We start from the raw sequence: 19737 nt of genomic DNA on the forward strand, positions 1-19737 counted from the left end.
TTCTTGCTGCTGTTCCTGTTCCCTCTTTCCCTCACTTCGCTTGTCTTCTTTCTGCACAGTGTATCCCCTCATCCATGGAGGGATTGCATTGAGTAAGACCCAGGATACTGCTTTTCCAGCTGCTCGGTGCCTCAAACTCCAATTTCTTAGGAAATGAGTAATGGCTGAGCCATAAAAGCTCTCCTGTGGCTAAGTGTGACTTCTCCCAAAAGTCAAGCTTGTTTACTTGAGTATGTCCTAATGATTTTGTTGTTGTTATTTATTCTTTTTTTTATTGTGAAAATACTGTACAGAGGGATTACATTTACATGGGCAAGATAATGAGTACATTTCTTATCAAGCATTGTTGCCTCCTCCTTTGTTTTCCCTTCCCATCCCTTCCAATCTCCCCATCCCCGTCACCCGGTCCCCCCATCCTGCTTCCCCCCTCCCCCCGCCAAAGTTGTAAAGTTCGTTTTTCAACATAGCGTCTTGTACATCTAATTGTTGCAATGGGTCCACCTGTATCCCTATTTAAACAATTTGTTTTTTCCCTTCCCCTCCACAAATTATACCAATATCAAATACAGTGAAAACAGGGGTTATACCGTGGGGGAAGGACATACAAAGCAACCAAGAAATGTCTTACAAATATGTTAGAAACAATAGCAAGAAAAAAAACCATTTGAGTCCTTATCTTGGGGTTCATTTAGCCTAACAACTTATCCGACAGTTTCTGCTTGTCTCAGGCATATACTAGTTATTGCAAATAAGGGAAACCATGGGACCTATATTTCTTTGGGCCTGGCTTACTTCGCTTAATATAATTTTTTCCAAATCTTTCCATTTCCTAACAAATGGGGCCATGTCATTCTTTCTGATAGAGGCATACAATTCTAATATATATATATCACATTTTCTTTATCCTTCATCTACTGAGGGGCATCTGGGTTGGTTTCATATTTATTCTTTTGAGCAGTAATCTCTGGTGGGGGTGGGGGGGAATAGGACCAGGTTAGGGACAATGTGTCACTCAGCCTATAATTCTGATCTTCTGCTCAGGGGCTTTGGTCCCCATATTTCTGCCACAGTGCCTGTCACAGAATAACCTCTTGATCAAAGGTTCTTTTCTTCTTCTTCCCTCCTTGTGAGGAAATTTTGTTTTATTTTCTCTTTTTAATTCCTTATCTCTAAATTGTCAGTTAAGTACCTGTCTGCCATTCTAAAGTACTCAGTTTGCTGGGTCTTTCTCTATGCTTCTGTTTGCATGTATTTATATTGAGTTTTTCATCTTTAAGCAGACTGGACTAATTTTCTTACATGGCTTGAGGGAAGACAGGAGTGTGATGATAATATTTGTTTTGAAAATTATTCCTCTGAGGTCAATTGTCTCCCTCACCCTCTCCTGCCCCAGGACTGTACCTTACAGCTTCAACAGCAGAAGGCCAGTCTATTTGAGAGGGAGAAAGTAGTAGTGGTTAAAACGAAAAGAGACAATACAAGGGGAAGGTAATTCTGAGAGTGGAGATGTGACAGACCATTATGATTTAACCAGCCATCTTCTGTCGCAGCCTCTGAGTCACTGACACAGAGATGTATTGTACTGCACCACCACCTAATCACAAATCATTGAGCAAAACACAACTTCCCACGCGACAGCAAATTATTTCTTCAGTCTGTGGGGAACAGGTTCTCCAGATGAACACACTGTTGTTCCTTTGTTCTCTTTGCTGGGCTAGAACCAAGTAGGTGGCTGGTGAATAAGACTGTTGATATTTTCTTGCTTGTTAGTCCTACTTTCACCTACCCACTTGTTTTGTTTATTGAAAGAAAAGCAAAGGAAAAAAAACCCCATCAGAATTTAAGAAACTTGAAAAACACACACCGAGGGTGTGGTTTCAGATACCAAGTCATCCTAACTTGGTTTTCTGCGAAGCAGTTTTTTCATTAGAATTAGAGTAGGGCAAAATGTGTTTTAATGACCCCTTTGTAAGACTGGAATTCCTGGAGTAACTTCAGAGTGAAGTGGCTTCATTTGTCCCAGTCCCAAAAGAGTCTATGAAAGAATTTTCCAGTATTAGCTCCCCTGAACATATGAACATACGGCAAGAAAGAAGATGTGAAAGTTGAGGGGGGCAGGGGGCAGTGAGAGGTACAGATGACAGAAACTACCAATTTATTTCTTCACATTTAATTCCCCCCTCCACTGAAGAGAACAATACAAATGATGACTTTCTGACTTTCCTACATGTCTGTTAAATTGGACCATCTCAGTCCCCAAAGCCTTCCTGGAAAAAAAGCAAAACATTCCAGTTACTAAGTGACAAAAAAAAAAAAAAAAAATGGATCACTGTAGCTCAGGGTCTGCCCTGATCAGTCAATGCCAAATAGGGCATGGCATGCGATCTGGTTCTGGGTCAGCTGGCTGCTAGGATACTGCTCCTAGCTAGAGGCAGGAATGGGGGCGTGGAGGAGACAGAGAGCAACTACTCTTCCCCTGGCTGTGTTGGCTTTGGAGGTAACATGAGGAACTGAATCATGCACTGTGGGGCCCTGGGGCCTCCTCACCTACAGGATGCAGTTTACCTTCTCTGAAGGGCAAAGATGGGGGAAAAAATGGAAAGGAATTGAGCCTTTTCATGTTATTGAGTCACAGAAATAAACAGTCCTGGAGTTGACTCATATATGTCCTACTCTGGCAAATAATATATTTTTCTCATTCTTGAAGAAATTTGGAACTTAGTTTTTGATTCTTGACAGCCTTAAAGAGTTCCACATGGGGAACAACAATGCCGAAAGTTTATTCCTAAGCTTCAAATGAACTGTCATTTTTCTTTTTTTTTTTCCAAGTAAAAATGATGCGAGCAATGTTGAGATTACTCTGAAGCACTTACACAGGAGCTGAGAGCTTTAGCATTTCTATAAGACAGGAGAGCGGGCAGTTTATCTTCTCCTCCAGCTGTAAATATTCATTATGTTCCAGCTATTCTAGGACCTGGGAACATATCAGCAAACCAAAGAGATGAAAATCCCTTTCTTTTTGGAGTTGTGTATATTAGATGGGAGGCGACAATTCATACAAAGGTAAAATGAGGAGAGACATATATAAAATTGTGCATGCTAAGGAGAAAAATAAATCAAAGACAGAGGATATAAGGGACCTAGTTGGGAGGGAGCCTGAAATCTTGAGGTAAGTCATTGATGCTTTTATCAAAAAGGTAATTTAATTTTGTGAAAGAATGACAAAGCAAATGAGGCAGCTATTTGGATCTGAGGTAGATAATTCAGGCTCAGTCAATGCAAAGGCCCTGAGACAGGATCCTTCTTGGCAGGTTCATAGAGGGGAAAAGCAATGGGGGATCCAGACCAGAAAGGCCTCAAAGCCCAATAAAAAAGTTTGACTTTTGGCTTTTACTTTGTGTAAACCACTGGATGCATCAGAGCGGCAAAGGATTATGATTTCTCTTACATCTTAACAAGTTCACTTTGTCTGCTGAATTGAGACTAGAAGCCAGGAGATAAGTAGGGAGAGATGATGGTGGTTTGGGTGGAGGAGTTAGCTGGTGGCATCTGGAGATTTCCGATCATGGTTAAGTTTTGAAAATGATAACATCACAAAAAGGAAAAGAAGACTTTAGAAAGAGATCAAAGTTTCTTGTCTGATCAATGGGGAGAAAGGGGACTGGTATTTTATTTTATTTTTATATGTTTTTATAAACATAAAAATACTGTACAGAGGGTTTACAGTTACATGAGTAAGGTAATGAGTACATTTCTTATCAAGCATTGTTGCCTCCTTTGTTTTTCCCCTACCATCCCCCATTATTGGATCTATAGTATAGATTTCATATAGGATTTGGGATGTGACTATGGAGTTTAGGGAATTGATTTGGGCTGGATATATATATATATATATATATATATATATATATATATATATACATATATATGTAATATTTGAGAATTAAATAAGGATAGAAAAAAGAAGAGTTCCAAAACTTTCAAAGAAAGGTTGAGGGGAAAAGGCTGGCTACTCAGAGATTGAGAAAAAAGTATAGACATGTAATTCTAGCTATTCAGGAGGCTGAGATCTGAGGATCACAGATCAAAGTCATCCAGGGTCCACAAACCAGAGACTCTTATTTTCATTAGTCACCCAAAAAGCTGGAATTGGATCTATGGTCAAGTGGGAGAGCACCAGCTTTGAGTGAAAAAGCTCAAGGGCAGTGCCCAGGCCCTGAGTTCAAGCTGCTGCCAGACCAACACAAACAACAACAACAATAAAGTCAAACAAACCCTTCAATGTCCACATAGGGGCTGTCAGGAAAGCCCAGCAAGCATTTGTCAGTGGGGGTTGGGGCAGTGGCAGCAAGGGCATCTGCCCTTATGACTACGTCTACTACTACCATAAACACTGGTCTAAGGGAACAGAATCATAGAACATTTTGAAACCAGGAACTCCATGTGACTTTTTTTTTGGTTTTTTGTCAATCATGGGGCTTGAACTCTGGTCTTGAGGCTATCCTTGAGCTGTTTTGCTCAAGGTCAGAGCTCTAGCACTTTGAGCCACAGCTCCGCTTCCAGTTTTCTGGTGCTTAATTGGAGATAAGAATCCCAAGGACTTTCTTACCTGGGCTTGCTTTGAACCACAATCCTCAGACCTCAATATCTTGAGTAGCTGGGATTATAGGCATGAGCCACCAGTGCCTGGCTCATGATTTTTTTTTTAAGAGGTAAAAACACTTGTTATGAATAAATCACAGAAAAGTTTCAGTTGTTACAAAACAATAGCACATTTCAAAGGAGAACATTTCTTGTGATCAAATAGTGAGTGACCTTATCTGTTATCAGTTAACATCCTATCTGAAAATGTCCATCTGTTTTCAATCTAGCCAGCCCTAGTCTGAGAAAACATGCCTTTTGCAGATTTATTTGCTTATTTTTATTTTGTTCTGATTTAAAGGCCTGGAATTCTGTAAACACTTGACTCCGCTGTCACATGCCTTGGTAGTTTAAGAAGACTTACTGATTAATCAAAGATCTGTGGCCACATAGGCTGGTTTTCATTGTAATCTTTTTATAGATTCACACCTCTTATTCTTAATTTTTGTAATTTTTTACTTTAATATAGTTGGTTTTATTTGTTACTATTTTTTCTATCTTGTTTCCAGCGATATTTTCTATTTTACTTTGCAATTATTTTCATTCTTTTTATTATCTTTAATAGTTAATCTGACAAAAGGAGAGCACAAAAAATTTATTTCCCTCCCAACTTGTGTCTTCTAAACTTCTCTTTGCATCACATGTAATTACCTTGGTGAAAATTGCCTTGCATCATAAAGAATTCTTTGCCTGGAGATTCAATTTTTCAGTTACTTCCAACTAATATCCCTTGAGAACCTCCTAGAGTGTCTTCGTTCATTTGGCTCCACGTTTTTTACTTTCTTTCTTTTTTTTTTTTTTTATTATTCTAGCATGTGTGCCTGTGCTTTATTTTTAATTTAATTTAATTTTTTTTTGTGAACATATTGTACAGAGGGGTTACAATTACATGGGCAGAATAATGCATACATTTCTTATCAAGCATTGCAGCCTCCTCCTTTGTTTACCCTTCACATCCCTTCCCAGCCTCCCCCCCACTCTCCCACCCAATCCCCCCCCCCCAACGTTGTAAAGCTCGTTTTCGACATGACAACTTGTACTTCTCATTGTTGCAACAGGTCCACCTGTATCCTTAAACGACTTGTTTTTCCCCATCTCCTCCACAAGTTATACTGACACAACAAATATAGTGAAAGCAGGGGTTATACTGTGGGGGCACCTTTCTTACTTTCTGAGAGATGGGGACCTCACTTAGTGCTTCTCATCTTCCTGCTGAGCCCATTTGAATACATTATTAACAGCAGTAAACAGAACCACAAGAGTTAGATACCTTTCTAAGCAAGTAAAACTGTTTCCAACCATGAGAGCTGCTACCACTGAATACCTATCAAATAGTTCAGGAATTCTGTATCCATTAGTTCAAATCCTCAGGTTGTTCTTGTTAAATTAGTATGTCTTGTGTCATTATATAAATATGGAAATTGAGGAGTATGGAGAGAAGACATGATGTGCTTAACTTATCAAGACAACCACCACAGAACCCAAAGTGAAAGCCAGGACTAACCTAGTACATTCTGAGGCTTCTACTTTCATCATAGCCTCAGATCAGCAGCTATTTATTAATGGTAACTCCCTCGCTTCCTCTGGTTTGGTTTTAGAAATAAAAGGATAAATATATAGTTCTTCTCTATACTGATATAGTCCAGTAATATTCTAATAAAGGAGACAGAAATATAGATCGAGGGATCCATGGGTAGAGAGATGATATCTTTGATTTTTGTGCCAGTACTGTGGCTTGAACTCAAGGTATGGGCACTATACTTTAGCACTTTTACTCATGGCTGGCACATTACTATTTGAGCCGCAGCTCCATTTCAACGTTTTGTTGATTAATTGGAGATGGGAGTCTCACAAAGTTTCCTGCCTATTCTGGCTTAAAACTGTACTTCTCAGATCAGAGCCTCCTGAATAGCTAGGATTACAGGTGTGAGCCACTATGTAAAGAATATATATATATATATATATATATATATATATATATATATATGTGTGTGTGTGTGTGTGTGTGTGTGTGTGTATTATATAATATATATTATAAAATGTACAATAATATAGTAATAATATATGTTATATATTATTATTCATTTATGTGTTATAAATATATATATTTAAAACAATGGTTATAGGATAGTAAATACAAACTACAGAGAAGGAAAGCAAGGTGGAGCGCTGCCTAAGGAGATTGGCTGGAAGTGATGACACTCTAAACCCAGCCTTAAGAAATAAGTAAGAATCAGGCTAATGGAGCAGGGCCAGAGCGTTCTGGGTAAGCAACATAAACAGCATAAACAGTTATGAAGGAAACAGCAGGTGGTACTGTTAGGAAATGTGAAACAGTTTGAGCTTTCTGTCCACTCAGGTTGACAGTGTGGGGTAGACAGGTGGAAGTGACTGGTGCTGCCTGTGTACTAGAGATAATATCACTGTCTGCTCAGATTGGAGTTAGCCAAGGAACATCTCAGCAGTCAAGTGAAATTTCTATGGCTGGTCTTTTCATTGTTGATTTTTTTTTTCTTTTAGCAGACTTTCCCCTAGAGAGACCATTGTTTTATGCTGCAGAGAACAATTAGCTTGCCATTCTCCCCAAGGGCAAATTGTTTGGTACTAAATAAAATCCTTGAAGGACACTCTGCCCTTGGCATTGTCTTTTACCACACATAAATACCATACCCTCCTCTTCTTTGTTGGGTGGCAATTCCTTTGTACAACTCCTTAAGGTTAGTAATGACAGAATAAATCAATGTAAAAAGAAAGAAATAAAGATGGACACATACATCAGCAGAAATCACAAATTTATTAACTCTTAAATATATCAATCAATCATTTACCATTATGGCAAGAAATATATACAGTGTCCCATGGTAAACTGCAGTGTTTCAAAATGATAGAAGATAATAAATGTGTAATTAAATTGTGGCGGAGAGAACAAATCACAATTTCCTCACATTGCAGTGGGGAAGACAAACTTGATCTATGATAATACTTCAACACCACATGCTAAGTTCAAAGTGTAAAAAACAAGAAACACTCTACACCTATTTTCTTTTTAATTTTAAATACATGAATGTCACGTGGAGCCGCCTCACAAAAAGGTGAAAGAAATTATAAAGGGAAAAAAATGAGGCCATTTCTTTTTTTCCTCACAGATCTCATTGGCAGGTTAACATGGCTCAATACATTTACTGTATATATTCATTTTAAATATATAATGTTTTAAATTTGTGTAATAATTATCAGAAAAGCTTCAACCCAGCTACATACATCCACTAGCAACAATATTTACGGTGATACGTAATCAACAGAGAAAGGTAGCATCGGAGAAAAGGGATGGGTTGGGTTTTTTTGTTGATTTTTTAATTTTTTTATTTTTATTTTTATATTTTTTGCTTCTGCTTTAAAAATAGGTTTCTGAGGAGTATGGGTGATTATGGATAAAATAAGTCAGATGGAGATTCCATGCACTATTAAGTATTGCAGGGATGAGGAAAAGCCTCACAGGAAATTCATTCAACAAAGAAAGACGAGAAAGAAGCATAGAAGAAAAAAAAATCGGGACATTTCCCTTTTCATTTTGTTTGAAACTGGGGGAAAAAAATCTTAATTCCTTGGAGGAAAAGAATAATATTCTGACTTAAGAGAGAAGAGGAAAACAATGAGAAATTAAAATCCCAAGTCACAAAGATCAAGTTCAAAACATGTATGAAAATGGAAAACATTGTTAAGCACTCTAATTTTAGAAAGATAGCTCAATGACAGGCAGGGAGGAGGGGCTTCCTATTCCACAAGGTGGAAGGGAGCTTTTGCACAAAACTCTGATCTGCTCTTGGCTTGGCTTTCTGGCAATTGCACCAATGAAAAAGATCATTCCTCATTTACAGCAGGGACTTTCTTGCTTTTATTGAAGTTTCCACAATCCAAATAGCTCTATCATGTTTAGGACGCCTACGGCTAAATCAGAGCTTGAGCAGAATTAAATATATCAAAAATGCTAGTTTAGCTCTCTCCAAAAGACTTCCATTTCTACTTGACCTTCACCACACACAAATCACTTCTATTTTGCTCTTACATACTACCAGCCAAACACAGAAATAAGTATAAAGAATGGGGGACAGAAAGAAAACAACAACAACAAAAGAAGATTTCAAAAGCAAACAAAAGTAGTAAACAAATAGGATAAATGAAGAAAACATAAAGATGTGAAAAAGAAAAAAAAAAAAGAACCTTAGTGAATTCATCTGAGTGAATTCAGCAGAACAGTGCATCTGCCCTGAAATGATCAAACTTGTAAATGACGTGTTTTCCAGTTTACACAGTTTGACTAAAACAACATGGCTTTGATAGAATCTCACCAGGACATTCTTTCTTCTACATTCATATGTAATTTTGTTCATATATCAAGCCCACTTTAATTGTTTAACAACAAAACACTCATAGAAGAACCATCCATTTTAACCAGGATCACACTAGGAGACTGAAGGTGTGTGTGTGTGTGTGTGTGTGTGTGTGTGTGTGTGTGTGTGTGTGTGTGTGTGTGTGTGTGTGTGTATGTGTGCCTTGCAAAAAAAATGAAAGAAATAAAGAAAAATCAAATCAGATTAACAGCAAAGAATTAAATTTCTTTTTTTTTTTTTTGCATTTCTCATACTTGCTGTCATTCAGAAAACAACAAAAATGTTAAGTCTGTTCAATCTTGGCATACACAAAATAAGTTGATGAAAAGGTTGCACTTGGAATATTGTGGACTTTTTTGTTGGTGTGTCTGACCTCCCCCCATTGTTTGCCAACAGTAACTGAAGTTGCATTGGGCATCCCAGCCTGGTAGTTGAAGTGTAAACAATGTATAGGAAGGAATAGATGAGAGGGTGATGATCACATAGGCATTCCACTAGGACCTTCACAACTTCATGCACTCAGAACCATGCATGAAGAGGAGGAGAGGATGGTCCAAGGTTACTCTCCAGGTGCCTTGAGAACAGAGAATGCGGAAGTGGCACTGTTGATCATTAGCTGAAAGAAGAAAGGGGAGGAAAAATAAGTTATATGGGTTGATGAAGTACCATCAAACTGCTTTGCCACAGAGGGGACAAAGCTAGGCTTTTCATAACTCAGCTGAAGATTAGATTGAAAACACTAGGCATAAGAACTTTTTAGTCGAGAGCATTACAATGTTTAACAAAGGCACAATGTTTAACAAAGAGTATTTACAAATATTACCGGTATGATCTATTTGTTCACACAAATAAAGAGACAGGGTCAACAGCATTCATAGTTACTAAACAGATTTAATACATTAATATTATTTGGTTGAAACACACTCATAGTGTAAATTTATCTTGAGCTTTTTCTTGTTTTTAGACTACTTAGGAAATCAATCTTGAAGCCAATTCAGCAAGAGATATAGTCTAAAAGGTGGAGAAAAGAGTACTTATTTGTATTTAATTTTGTACAGCAACAGCAGAGAACTTATTTCTTAAAGGTTTGATTTATTTATGCCAGTCTTGGGGCTTGAACTCAGGACCTGGGCAATGTCTCTGAGCCTCTTTGTGCTCAAGGCTAGTGCTCTTCCACTTGAGCCACAGTGCCATTTCCAGCTTTTTCTGAGTAGTTTATTGAAGATAAGAGTTTCATACCCAGATTGGCTTCAAACTCTGATCCTCAGATCTCAGCCTCTTGAGTAGCTAGGATTACAGGCGTGAGCCACTGGTGCCCAGCTTTGAGGTCATCTCTGAGTACAAAAAATATTTCTAACCCATATGTCTTTGGACCCATCATCATGAGCATAAACGTAATCATAGTCAACTTTCAATTATCCTTTGGTATTACTTCATTTTGGACATTTTAAATTTTAGGTTGATTCTCTTGTGATTGTCATCATAGACAACCATCATACATTCAGAAGCATGTATTACACTCATTTACATACTGATCATTGCAAACTGCTTACAGTAATGGTAAATTCTGAAAAAAGAATTAAGACACCAACAGGCTCTAAAACTTAATATAACTTACTCTGGATAATTGAAAGTTGTCTGAGCTGAACCAGTCATACATAACCAACTATTGACATGGCAACTCCAGAGGTCTAGAATGATACAATCCAAATACTGCGAAAAGGTACTTATGACCTCTCAAGTAAGGGTTATGCTCTAAAATGGTGCTCACTGTTAGATGTTAGGGCTCATGCAAAATTGCACTGGATTTTCAAAGACCTGGTAGGTGTTTCATTGAGTATAATGCAGTGCGAATATCTTTCAAAGGGAAGAGAAACAGCCATGCAACTTTTCAGTCCATAGCTCCAATCACCAAGTAGCACAGAGCAGGACATTACTTACAAGACCCAATGTGAATGGTTTTCAGGCCTTAGATGTTTTGCCACAAAGGGGTGCCTCCTGAGAAGTTTTCTCTCCCATTTGGAATACACTGTGGCCTATTAAGAGAAGCCCATTTAAGCCATCTGGCATAAAACGAAGTTGTCTTAAATAGGCTCTAACCCATTAAACTTCCCAGAACGGCAAGAGAGCCCAGCCCTGTAGTACTGTATAAATGTAACCCCACCTGTATTAATTGGCAATTTGTGTCCATGCCTCTTTGAGGTAAAATAAGCCCAGATACATGCAAGTGTTGGTGTCTTCATTTTCTTCATATTCCCTTCTTGTTTTCCTCTTGATAACATAGTTATTCACTTGGGAATAAATTTTAGTCTACTTTTTGGTCATTTGTTGACCCACATTGCGGAAATCCAGCAATGATATATGATTATTAAGGCTAGAGAGAAGGCCTTTGTAAACCACTGTGGCTGATCATGTATTATCATATCGATTTTACCAGGCCTGTCAGATTTTGTGTCTGTCATCCTAGCTACTCAGCAGATTAAGATCTAAGTGAGAAACACGGTTGAAAGCCAGACTGGGTAGGAAAGATTGAGCATACAAGACTCTTATCTCAAAAAAAACAGATGTGGAGCTGTGGTTCAAGTGGTGGAGCACCAACCTTGAGAGAAAAAGTGAAGGGAAGGTGCCCAGACTCTGAGTTCAAGCCCCAGTATGGGCACAAAAAAAGAAAAGAAAGAAAAGAGATCCAGATTCTGATGAGAGAATTTTCAAAGAAATCAACAGTGGACAAAGTTCTCCCAACCAATTCTAAATTCCCCTCCTTGTTCCTCTCCAATCTCCTTATGTAGCCAATAACCACCTATCTCCTTCCGCCTGGGTGGAACCTCCTTTACCTATGTTTTATCATGCTAACTGGAGTCCTGACACTCCTTTCTTCCCATAATGCTCCTTTGATGGTCTCCCCTTTGTTCTATCTTTTCATGTCTTCAAATTCCACTTATCATGTAAGATCTCATTCAGAATTCTACGTTATAGTCAAAGTCTATATCCCTACTGTCATAAACACTGGGCCACGTCGGTGATTCATTCCACCAGGAAGTTGATTATAAATATCATTTTATAGCTCTTTGTGGTGGCAGTGATTAGTTGCTTTCTAAACTGAATGATGCTCCCTAAGGGCGATACCTCACGCTGTATCTGGAACAGGAGGAGCACCAAGATGCTGTACAATAAGCACTCTTCTGATTTTTGACTGAATTAAGCGACAAGGTGAGAACATACTTCCACACAAGGTAGGATGGACTTTTTACATATTGCTTTGCACATTTTCCCTAGCGTCAGTACCTCAGGGATAGTGTAGGAAGCAAAAGCTCTTGGTAGTACATTGGCCATATCAGAAACCCTTCTTTGTGCTTCCTCCCTTACCCTCTTCCTCTACCAATTGTGAAAATGAAATCACAGCCAGACACTGATGGCTCATGCCTGTCATCCTTGCTACTCAGGAGGCTGAGATCTGAAAGTCATGATTCAAAGCCAGCCAGGGCAGAAAAGCCTGTGCGACTCTTATCTCCAACCAACCAGGAAAAAGCCAGAAGTGGGGGTTTGGCTCATGTGGTGGAGTACCAGCTTGAGTGGAAAAGCTAAGCAACAGTGCCCAGGCCCTGTGTTCCAGCTTCAATATGGGCACAAAAATGAAACAAAATGAAGTAACAAATATTTTGCCCCATCATACGAATTCACCCAATTTAGCCCTATGATAAACAAATGCAATAGCTTCTAGTTCCTATCTAAAATGATCTTGTACTGCCCACGTCAGGCCTCAACTCACAAAAGGCTTCCACTGGTAACCCACACCAGCAGTAAATAACACAGGCCATGCTACCAACCGTGGGGGTGATTAGAAGTATCTGACACAGTGACAAGGAAGCTTGCAGACATTTACTTACTTGATGGGGACTGTTGGTGACCCGGAACGATGAAAATGGACATTCTGCCATTTCCCGTCCCTGCGGTGCCACACGCGGGTCTCTTCGGACTGCATTGTCTTTGGCATCCCGCTGCCATCCATGTACTGTGTGAGCCTGATGTACGCGATGCAGGCCGCGTCGTCCCCCACGAGGTGGACGTGGGGGTTCAGGATGATCGTGTGGATTGGTTTGTTGCTTTTGGACAAAGCTGAAAGCGAACACCATGCAAAGGAACAACAACAACAAAAAGGACTTTCTGTATCAACTGTGAAAATCAGTCATAAGTTCAGTTGAGATCACAAAATGGAATGCCACCTGTTCATTCCTTAATTTATTTATACTAAGTGCCTTGCTTAGGTGCAGTTCCTGATATTTTAATGGAGGACCCACTGGGACAGTTGCCATGATAGCTTGTGGTGGGTGGGTTTTGTTAGTGGAGATGATGAGATGAGGGAAATAATATTGTATCAGCCATGGAGATCACTCCCTTGGCATGTATTGGTTTCTGCATAGCATCCTGTGACTGCTCCATGCAGGAGAGTGGTCCACTGTGTGTGTGTGTGTGTGTGTGTGTGTGTGTGTGTGTGTGTGTGTGTGTGTGTGTGTGTGTGTGTGTGTGTGTAGCTAGGATTACATGAGCCACCAGTCCCCAGCTGTGTTCATCTATTTGTGACAATACATGGCTGACCACATAGCCTGGTTCTAGCCCTCTAGTTTTTTCTTTTGAAAACTTTAGGTAGTCTTTATCAGGTTTCAGACTCTGGTGTTTTGAGAGCCATACCCATTAGGATTATGAAGTGATAAAATGATTGGAAAATGTAGTGTCCATTACTCATTGATGGTGTTTCTTATTTAGATGACCAGAATGGATGGAACTGCTCTAGCTGGTATTCAAACATGCTTCTCTTTCTCAGATATAACTCTTCAATTATACAAGATATTATGATCATCAAACTTATTTGATGATCATAATATCATGATACAAATTTATTGTATATATGATAAAATTAAGAAAAGTAAGGGAAGAGAGGGTAGGTTGAAAGGGGGTGAGAAGATCGAAGGAGTGATGCATTGTATTCATAAAGTGCTTTGTTATGTGGCACCTCTTTGTGCAACTACTCAAAGATAATAACAAATTTAAAAAATTTTAAAATGCAGCAACATTACTCACTGGACACCATGTTGAAAATGAGTTATTATAACTTGTGGGTGGGATGGGAGCGAAAAACTGGGAGAGAGGGAAGGAAGGTGTGACATTGTTGAAAAGCAAATGTATTCTTCTTTGCCTGACTTATGCAACTGTAACCCTTCTGTTTAATAAAGATTTTTTTTTTTTAGTTTCTTTTAATTTTGTTTTTTTGGGTCCGGTCGTGAGGCCTGAACTCTGGGCCTGGGCGCTGTCCCTCAGCTCTTCAGCTCAAGGCTAGCGCTCTACCACTTGAGCCACAGCGCCACTTCTGGCTTTTTTCTTTTTGCTTATGTGGTGCTGAGGAATGGAACCCAGGGCCTCATGCATGTAAGGCAAGCGCTCTACCACTGAGCCACCTTCCCAGCTCCAATAAAGATTTTTTAATAAAAATAAAAATAAAAAAGATGGCCCATAATGAATAATGTATATTTATGCAATGTAATAAAATATAGTTATGCTGAAATAGGTTAAAATGTTAATGGACTGATGAAATGTTTTAGTTGAGAGTTGGGAGGACTAGGGCCTGCTTCATCAGAGTGCTAGAATGCAGACAGGCTGAAAACATTTACTGAAGCTTTGTGAATGGGAATGTATCACTTGATTTTTTTTCAACTTGTCTGTAAATGCCTAGTGTATACAAGAAAAAGTAATTCATTCAGTACATCTGAACTTAAAAATCAGATATTCTTGTTAACACCTAGTCACTAAGAGTAGTCTTAATTATCCTGTTATTATTCCTATAATGACATCTCGCCCCTGAAAGACTGAACTCACTCCATGCACCATATAAATATAACAGAGACTACATTCACTCCAAGCATATATAAATATGATGTGTGGTTGAATACTGTCATTGGGGTTAAAGAAGACAGGGATAAAGGGAATTACAGGTTTACTTTATTCTTGATGACCTGAGGGATTTCCGTAGTGCACAAACCTTTGCCATCATCCTCTGAAATTCAGCTGCTTCCCCTGAGACCACTAAAACCCTATGAGACCACTGAAGCACTATGAATGGAAGGTTTTGTTTTTGTTTTTCTCATTATGCTCCTTTGTTTTCATTTTACTTTGAAAATAAATACATTCATTAGGATTTAATGGATGTTTTTGGTCAATATTACTTTTTATGCAATGCAATTGTTTTTCAAAATACCAAACTTTTTAGTTGGATATATGCATGTGACTATATTGTGATGTATACACCTACATTCTATCTATCTATCTATCTATCTATCTATCTATCTATCTATCTATCTATCTATCTATCTATCTATCTATCTATCTGTCTGTCTGTCTGTCTGTCTGTCTGTCTGTCTGTCTGTCTGTCTGTCTGTCTGTCTGTCTACCAATCTATCTATAATTTTAATTTCAAGCACACAAAAAAATACTGGCTGAAGGCAAAAATTTTCATGGCAGAAAAGAGACAAAGAATATGAAAATGGGTTGAAGTTGACAGGGTTGAAGTTGGAAAAGGCAGGCTACAGAGGGTTTGGAATAAATGTACCATTTTCAAAGTAGAATCGGTGAAAATCCATCCCTTCCACTAAGTTCCCCAAAGCTTCAGGTTCAAAAGCAGTGAGGCCTGGGTCACAGATTTTTCTGCAGGAAGGAAAACAATCAGTCAAGAAATGTGCCTAATTAGTTTTGTAGATTTTCATGTAAGCATTCATATTTCTCCATCTTCTGAAGGAAAGAAGCCCTAAAAAACACCCAAACCATATATTTGTCATAGACCAGGGTAAGATGGGTCAACAATATCTCTAACAAACATTTTTCAGAGAACTGTGATAGGGACAAAACTTTCTGTCTCTTCAAGTAGGAAAGACTCCTTTTTCAAATTTTTTTTTACTTTTTAATTTTCAAGATGAATTCTCCAATTTTCTCTAACCTTGAAGTTTACCACCTCAAAAATGATTTCTAAATATTCAAATATTTTCCTAATTGAAGTCTAAGACATTCTCCAAGTCCTGTAGAGTCCTTTCACTTTCCAGAATTGAATATTATTGTAATAATGTTCGATGAACTGTACTTTCTAACAATATTCTCATTGATGGGAAGGAAAACATTGCATCTCCTGTCCAGGAAGCTGTTTGAGATTCACTGTACTTTCAAAAGAAAATTAGTAGGAGGTTCAAACGCACATAATGGTTTTCATTATAATCTCAGCAGTGAAACTCAACAAAGCGGTAAATATTCTAAATATTCAGAGAAAGCCATTGGGCTTTCTTTAGGAAAATTTATTTAATAAAGAACTGTTGAATTATTTACTGTGTAACAGATATTTTCCCAAACAAGCATTTATAACACAATAACTAATATTAAAATAAAAGTTGATGCAAAGTAGTTAAGTTCTAGATAACATTCCCTAGGGCAGATTCGAGAAGGAATGCAAATTTGAGCTGGGTTTTTATGAATGAGTTGGACGGAATGTGGGAATGTAGAGGGCAGGTGGATAGCATCTCTGAGAATTTGCTGGTTTTGTTTGGGAGGTGGTGATTGACCCTTCAATATGGTGCCCACTGGGATACTAAGCCCAATGGAAACAAGGTGGAGATGAGATCCTTTCTGCTTAGGATGACCAAGGTAGGTTTTACAGAGAATATAACCAAACCTGGATTTGGAGAATTAGTGAGAATTCATAAGGTCGATAAAATACTACAAATGAAAGGATTTGGACCTGTTTGTTAATTTTCTCCAAAGGGCAATACTGTCAATGGGACCATTTCTGGTATTACACAGAAATCTCTGCTTAGCAGGCAAAGTTTATTGTTTATTCTTTCCCTTGTTACTTTCTTTCTCTCTTTTGTGGTACTGGGATTTAAACATAGACTCACTTACGCTACATAAGTGCTTAACATGCTAGCATGGCTCCATTCCTTTTTATTTTAGTTGTTTGTCAGACAGTGTCTTGTTTTTGTTTTCTTGCCCAGTTCAGATCTCAAACCACACTTCCCTTACCTGTGCTTCCTGTGGAGCTGAGATTACAGCCATAAACTACAAAGCCTGGCTTATTTGTTAAGATACATTTTTTTCACTAACATTTTGCCTAAGAATGGTCTTGATGATCTCCACTTTCCAGGTCTCTGGAATTAAAAGCATGCACCACCACATCTGGCACAAAATTTCTTAACTATTCAACAAGAAAACATATTTCCAGAGTTTAACTTAGCTAGTTGTTTTCAAAAAGTGCGGTACTATTCACACAATATGGAACAAATACGAAGCACAATTTTAACATAGAAAATCACATCAATTATCCTTTGTAGTTAGAAAGCCTTAAATCTGGGGGCGGGAGTGAGATTATAAATTTTGTCTCAGGTTCTCTGTTGGGCTCAAATCAAATATATATAATCTCTTCCTAAGGAGCAAAATAGGAATAGTGTTTCTATGGCAACAGGAATTTATTTTGCCTGGAGCTATTGTTTTCTCTACAAATATGGATTTGGGTTGTCAGAATTACTGAATCAAAATTTCTTTCTACTTCACAATAGCTCCAAAATCATCTGAAATCACTGTTATATCTTTATCCAGGTTTCAATAGAGACAATATAGTTAATGCTTGTTAAATCTTTCTTATCTGTCTATCTATCTATCTATCTATCTATCTATCTATCTATCTATCTATCATGTCTGTTCATCTACTCATCTATTCATCCATCCATCTATCTACATCAATCCATCTTTTCTTCTATCACGTATAGTCCATAATAGGCTTTATATTTTAAAAAGGTTCAAAGATTTTTAGATTTTCCGAGTGTATGTGTTTGTGCATTTGTGTGCATACTCTGTGAACAAATGTTTTGTGGACCTGCTGAGAGAGTTACAGGATACCGATACATTCTTCCGTTAAAAAATCTTCCAATCAGAAGTCCTCTTGGATTATATCTAGGCCTGAAAGCACAGCTTCTTGAGGCAAAGGAATAGAGAGGTGGTGTGCCTCCAATGTGTTGTATTATTTAAAATATCCACATTATCTATCCATACAGAAAGCATTCAAATTTTTCTTGGCTATAATTCCCTCTCCACGAATCAAAAATCAACAAAGCATAAGCTTTTTCCCATGTAATAACAACATTCCATTTCAAAAGAATTCTTTCTTTCTTTCTTTCTTTATTGCTTATCCTAGAGTTTGAACTCAGGGCCTGGGTGCTGTCCTTGAGTTTTTCTCAAAGCTAGTGCTCTACCAACTGAGCTATACAAGAATAAATATTTTTTTTAAGAATGTATTCTTGGGCTGGGAAGGTGGCTCAGTGGTAGAGCGCTTGCCTTGCATGCATGAGGCCCTGGGTTTGATCCCACAGCACCACATAAGCAAAAAGAAAAAAGCCGGAAGTGGCACTGTGGCTCAAGTGGTAGATCGCTAGCCTTGAGCTGAAGAGCAGAGGGACAGCACCCAGGCCCAGAGTTCAGGCCCCATGACTGGACCCCAAAAAACAAAACAAAAAAAAAACAACAAACTAAACAAAACAAAACAAAACAAAAAGAATGTATTCTTTAAGGGTCTAACAAGGTCCTACCAGCAGAAAGAGTAAATGCATGTTCTATGGCACAGAGTTATAAAACATTGTGTAAAAAGAAATCTTTGCTCTGACCACATAGTTCTTAACCCAGGTTTTACTATTTTTTAAATTTCAAGGGTAGTTTATTAGGTCATGCTAAAAACAGTTGATATGTGCGTGTGTGTGAACACATGCATATGTGTGGTAGTATGTATATGTACACAATCTAATTTACAAGTATTAGCCTGCATGCATTTACTTCCTACAGTTATCTACTCTCTTCTGTATTTTGCACTTGTCTATTGTGATAGTTTGAGCTAGAATTTCCTGCAAAGGCTCATGTGGTAAAGGCTTGGCCACTGCTGTTAGTGGGAGGAGATAGAACACTTAAGGAGGTGGTGCCTACTGGAAAGAAATTAGATCATTGGCTACGTGCCCTTAAATGGCATTTTGTGACGCCAGCCCCTCCTCTTTCTCCCTCTTTCACTGTCTGGCTATGAGGTTAATAGTATCCTGCTGCCACATATCCCTGGCAGAATAACTTATGCCACCACAGACACCAAGTTATGGGACTAGTTAGTCTAAAGCCTCCGAAATTGTGGACCAAAACAAACCTTTCATCTTCAAAAGTTTATTGCCTCAGGTATGTTGTTGCAATGACAGAAAACTAATAAGGCTATTTATTTGTAAATAATGGGAAAAGACAGCACCAGTTTATATGCAATTTAGAAGGAATAGGAAAGAAGCAGGACAAAAAAAAATCTACATATACTTTATTCCTACAGAAATCTTATTTAAATTTCTTACACAATTTGGTATATTTCACTCCCTTGTTCATTTTTTTAACTAACATAGTTTAACATAGTTGCGATATTTATGTGTGCACAATTTTATATCCTGCTTTTTATTCAACAAAAAATATATGCAGCAAAAGGATTGTTAAGTAGCTAGCTATGGTAGTGCACACCTGTAATCCCAATACTCTGGAGGTGGAGGAAGGATAAATAAGAGTTTAAGGATAACATTGCTGCACAGTGAGGGCTTGTCTAATAATTAATAATAATAATAAAACAGAAAACAAACAACAGGAAACAATTCTCCCTCAAAAC

The 19737-nt window shown here is 38.1% G+C and overlaps 1 protein-coding gene across 14 annotated transcripts in view; it reads right to left on the reverse strand.

The window, feature by feature from the left end:
- Nucleotides 1-7416: 7416 nt before the first annotated feature.
- Nucleotides 7417-19737, reverse strand: part of Camk2d (calcium/calmodulin dependent protein kinase II delta) — a 258224-nt gene continuing 245903 nt past the window's right edge. For 13 of the 14 annotated variants that reach the window (XM_070022483.1, XM_070022490.1, XM_070022485.1 and 10 more), the window contains 4 exons: nucleotides 15634-15728; nucleotides 12920-13148; nucleotides 10974-11068; nucleotides 7417-9648 (listed from right to left, as the gene is read on the reverse strand). In XM_070022483.1, coding sequence (XP_069878584.1) covers nucleotides 11002-11068; nucleotides 12920-13148; nucleotides 15634-15728 — 391 coding nt within the window. In that variant the 3' untranslated portion in view covers nucleotides 7417-9648; nucleotides 10974-11001. The remainder of the gene's footprint in view (nucleotides 9649-10973; nucleotides 11069-12919; nucleotides 13149-15633; nucleotides 15729-19737) is intronic. The other variant, XM_070022486.1, reaches the window with a different exon arrangement.

This window comes from Dipodomys merriami, unplaced genomic scaffold (genome assembly GCF_024711535.1).
Source record: "Dipodomys merriami isolate MVZ:Mamm:240054 unplaced genomic scaffold, mDipMer1.0.p SCAF_15, whole genome shotgun sequence".
Taxonomy (NCBI): Eukaryota; Metazoa; Chordata; class Mammalia; order Rodentia; family Heteromyidae; genus Dipodomys; species Dipodomys merriami.